At 42.8% G+C, this 5,034-nt stretch overlaps 1 protein-coding gene across 1 annotated transcript; it reads left to right on the plus strand.

Moving 5' to 3' along the window:
• Window positions 1–1,261: 1,261 nt before the first annotated feature.
• UBQLN2 (ubiquilin 2) lies at window positions 1,262–4,623 on the plus strand. The gene has a single exon (XM_004000561.6). The coding sequence runs from the start codon at window positions 1,561–1,563 to the stop codon at window positions 3,430–3,432; it is 1,872 nt and encodes a 623-aa protein (XP_004000610.1). The 5' UTR covers window positions 1,262–1,560; the 3' UTR covers window positions 3,433–4,623.
• The last annotated feature ends 411 nt before the right edge of the window (window positions 4,624–5,034 follow it).

Here is a 5,034-nt window from a genome sequence, read left to right on the forward strand (position 1 = left end):
TCTACCTTTAGTCTTCCCCCAAATACCTTCTGAATTTTAAAAATTTATAAATGCAGTGCATTCTTCTACAAACTATAGGAAAATTTAAAATCTAATTTAAAAAATGAAAGGAATATTATTCATAATTTCAACACTAAATAATAACTAAAATTAATATACCAGTGAATAGTGTTCCAGATTTCTATTTATGCATACACTTAAAGAGAATTTACCTATACAAACTGTTTAAAAATAGTTTTAAAATAAAAAAATATCTTCACTTTATCTTTTGGTATTGAAACATACATCCTTGTATAATTTCTAACTATACAGAAATATAAAAAGCTGAAAGTGAAAATACTGTGATTTCCCTATAACTACTATTTATTTCATACATACCTTTAAAGATGCTTTATATTGTGTGAATTAACCACCCATTTTTTACACACAGTACATATTATTTTATTGTATGATAATATATTTCACCAATGCTGTGCGATTATCTTTAAAAATAATTTTTAAGATACTGCAGTTCATATACACTTTATACATATATTTTTTTGCATCCTTATATAGTTTCGTAGGGGAGGTGTCTAAATAAGGCATTTCTAAATAAAGGTGGAAATATTCAAAATGTTGATATATATTTTCAAATTGCCTCACAATTATAAAATTTACACTTTAACGGACATGAGAATGCATTTTCTCAGCGCTTTGTTGACGATAAGGTTTATCATTATTTTTCATTTTTACAATATGATAAAGGCAGATGTAGAATCTCATTATTCTAATTGAATTTTTTTATTGCTAGTGAGCTTAAGCATCCATTTTTATGCCCATTGGCCATTTGTGCTTCTTCTGTAAAATGCATGCTCAGGCCCAGTCTTTTCCCCTTCCCCCACTGGGGGTATTAATCTTTTCCTTTTTGCTTAGTCGGAGTTCTTTTTCATTTTTCGTCTTTTACATGGGGTCAGTTTGATTCGGGCTTTCATCCTTCCTTGGCTTATGGAGTGCATATATATTTACATACATAATATATTCTCCATTGGTCTTTTAATGTCCTTCTCAGAAACTGGCTCCTTTTCTCTCTCCCTCCCTCTTCCCTCTTTTTTCTCTCGTCTTCTCTTTGTTTCTTTCTCTCTTTGTTTCTCTCGCTCCTTCGCCCCCACCCCCCCACTACAGAAGTTTTTAATTTTGACCGAGTCGAATCTATCATTCTGGGCCTGGCGCCGCGTCAGCAGAGGGGGCGGGGAGGCGAGCTCGGAACTGGGGGAGGGGACGGGGCGGGGAGGAGCGGGCAGAGCGGCTGCAGGAGTTGCTGGGAGTGCGCTTGGTGTGATCACTCAGCGGCGAAGGAGGCCCAGAGACCTGAACGGCAGAGACTTCCCCCGCGGCCTACGGAGCCTTATCTCCACTGGAGGACCAGGGAACCGCAGTCTTCATCACAGAGGTACCGTGCTCTGCGCTCCCCGCCCGGCCCGGCCCAGCCTGCTGTGGCGGCGCCTCCTTCCTTCCTTCTTCCCTCGCTCTCTCTCTCGCCCGCCCGCGCCTTCCCAGTCTGCCTGCGTCACCGCGGCCGCCATGGCTGAGAACGGCGAGAGTAGCGGCCCCCCGCGCCCCTCCCGCGGCCCTGCTGCAGCCCAAGGCCCTGCCTCTGCCCCGGCCGAGCCAAAAATCATCAAAGTCACTGTGAAGACCCCCAAAGAGAAAGAGGAGTTCGCGGTGCCCGAGAATAGCTCAGTCCAGCAGTTTAAGGAAGCTATTTCGAAACGCTTCAAATCCCAAACCGATCAGCTAGTGTTGATTTTTGCCGGAAAAATCTTAAAAGATCAAGATACCTTGATCCAACATGGCATCCATGATGGACTGACTGTTCATCTTGTAATTAAAAGCCAGAACCGACCTCAGGGCCAGTCCACACAGCCTAGTAATGCCGCGGGAACTAACACTACCTCCGCGTCGACTCCCAGGAGTAACTCCACATCTATTTCCACAAATAGTAACCCGTTTGGGCTGGGGAGCCTGGGAGGACTTGCAGGCCTTAGCAGCCTGGGCTTGAGCTCGACCAACTTCTCTGAGCTCCAGAACCAGATGCAGCAGCAGCTCCTGTCCAGCCCTGAGATGATGATCCAAATCATGGAAAATCCCTTTGTTCAGAGCATGCTTTCAAATCCTGATCTGATGAGGCAGCTCATAATGGCCAATCCACAGATGCAGCAGTTGATTCAGAGAAACCCAGAAATCAGTCACCTGCTCAACAACCCAGATATAATGAGGCAGACCCTTGAAATTGCCAGGAATCCAGCCATGATGCAAGAGATGATGAGAAATCAAGACCTGGCTCTCAGCAATCTTGAAAGCATCCCAGGTGGCTACAATGCTCTACGACGCATGTACACTGACATTCAAGAACCCATGCTGAATGCTGCACAAGAGCAGTTTGGAGGTAATCCGTTTGCCTCGGTGGGGAGCAGTTCTTCCTCCGGGGAAGGTACACAGCCTTCCCGCACAGAAAATAGAGATCCACTACCCAATCCATGGGCGCCACCACCAGCTACCCAGAGTTCTGCGACCACCAGCACAACCACAAGCAGTGGCAGTGGGTCTGGCAGTAGCTCCAACAGTGCTACTGGGAACACTGTGGCTGCAGCCAACTATGTCGCCAGCATCTTCAGTACCCCAGGAATGCAGAGCTTGCTACAACAGATAACTGAAAATCCCCAACTGATCCAGAATATGCTGTCTGCACCCTACATGAGAAGCATGATGCAGTCGCTGAGCCAGAATCCAGATTTGGCTGCACAGATGATGCTGAATAGCCCAGTGTTTACTGCAAATCCTCAGTTGCAGGAGCAAATGCGTCCACAGCTCCCAGCTTTCCTGCAGCAGATGCAGAATCCAGATACACTGTCAGCCATGTCAAACCCAAGAGCAATGCAGGCTTTAATGCAGATCCAGCAGGGGCTACAGACATTAGCCACTGAAGCTCCTGGCCTCATTCCAAGCTTCACTCCAGGTGTGGGGGTAGGGGTGCTGGGAACCGCTATAGGCCCTGTAGGCCCAGTCACACCCATAGGCCCCATAGGTCCCATAGTCCCATTTACCCCTATAGGCCCCATTGGGCCCATAGGACCCACTGGCCCTGCAGGCCCTGGCTCCACTGGCTCTGGTGGCCCCCCTGGGCCCACTGTGTCTAGCTCTACACCCAATGAAACCACTAGCCCAACATCAGAATCTGGACCCAACCAGCAGTTCATTCAGCAAATGGTGCAGGCTCTGGCTGGGGCAAATCCTCCACAGCTACCAAATCCAGAAGTCAGATTTCAGCAACAACTGGAACAGCTCAACGCAATGGGGTTCTTAAACCGTGAGGCAAACTTGCAGGCTCTAATAGCAACAGGAGGCGACATCAATGCAGCTATTGAGAGGCTGCTGGGCTCACAGCCATCGTAATTACATTTCTGTACCTTGAAAAAAAATGTATCTTATTTTTGATAATGGCTCTTAAATCTTTAAACACACACAAAATTGTGCTTTACTTTCATTTTGATTCTTTTAAGTCTGTCTAGTTATAAGTCTAATATGCATTTTAAAGTGGAATCCATCCCTCTGTCCCTCCCTCCTGTACTGTCCTTTCCTTCCTTCCATCCTCCCTCTTTCCTTCCTTCCTTCCTTCCTTCCTTCCTTCCTTCCTTCCTTCCTTTCTTCCCTCCCTCCCTCCCTCCCTCCCTCCCTGTTTTGAATGGTGGTAATCAATGCTGTTTCACTCAAAGGTGTTGCATGCAAACACTTCTCTTTATTCTGCATTCATTGTGATTTTTGGAAACCGGTATCAACCTTCACAGTTGGATGAATAAGCTTTGTCCTACAGATGTCCACTTTATTTGCATTTTAAACATTAGCCTATGATAGTAATTTAATGTAGAATGAAAATAATTAAAAACAGAAGCAAACTATTTAAAGCTCTCTAATTTGTGGTACAATATTGCTTATTGTGACTTTGGCATGTATTTTTGCTAGCAAAATGCTGTAAGATTTATACCATTCTTTGCTCTTTTTTTGCTATATTTGTACACAGTACAGTAAGCACAATTGGAACTGTACATCCAGAAATATTACAACAGATTCTAAGCAGAACATGTGTAACTAAAATGGGAAAGAATATAAGAAATATTTCTGGAGCTAGGTATATCAAAATTTTGTAGAATCTTACAGCATCTTTGATAAACTCAGTGAAAATGTTGGCTAGGCAAGTTCAGTTAAAATATAGTAGAAATGTTTATCCTGGTATCTCTAAGTATACATTTAATTGTACAGAAAACTTACAGTGTGACATTGTGTCAACATTTTCCAATTAACTGTATATGACCTTAATTTGTGCAGCCTGAAGGATCAGTGTAGTAATGCCAGGAAAGTGCTTTTTACCTAAGACTTCCTTCTCATCTTCTCCCATAAAGAGACCCTAATAAGCATTTTGATCTGTAATTGGAAATGTAATTTTCACTGAAAAGTGTCATGTGATGTTTGCATTACTTTTACCTGCTATGTATAAAGGAAACTGTATCTTTTGACTCTATCAGTTATTTCTCTTGTGCACAGGGAAAAATGCATTAAAAATGACTAAATAAAAAAATTAAAAATGGATAAATCTTTCCTTTTTTGCCTTCTGGCTCTAAGATCATGTTTAATAGGATTGCCCCACCCCAAGATTCTATAAATCTTGTATTTCTCTAATTTTAATGGTTTTGTTAAAAAAAAATTCCTTGCCCTATCTGGAGCTATTTTGATGTATGAGTTTAGGTATTCCAACATTTTTCCCCCAAAGGGTTAGTCAGTTCTTAGCCATTATTTATCTTGTTGCCCATCCCCCCATTTGATATGTTATATATATATATATATACTTATGTATATGTATGTGTCTATACACACACACACACACACACACACACACTTATGTGTCTGAATACTCTCAGTACCACTGAATATTGTAGTCCCAGTCCACCATCCTGTAATTACTAATTTAGAAATAAAACTTCATATCTGTTTGGGTAAGTC

Source organism: Felis catus, chromosome X (assembly GCF_018350175.1).
Source record: "Felis catus isolate Fca126 chromosome X, F.catus_Fca126_mat1.0, whole genome shotgun sequence".
NCBI lineage: Eukaryota > Metazoa > Chordata > Mammalia > Carnivora > Felidae > Felis > Felis catus.

Coding starts and splice junctions, on each gene's coding strand:
- UBQLN2 (XM_004000561.6), top strand. CDS start 1,561: ATGGCTGAGAACGGCGAGAGTAGCGGCCCCCCGCGCCCCTCCCGCGGC.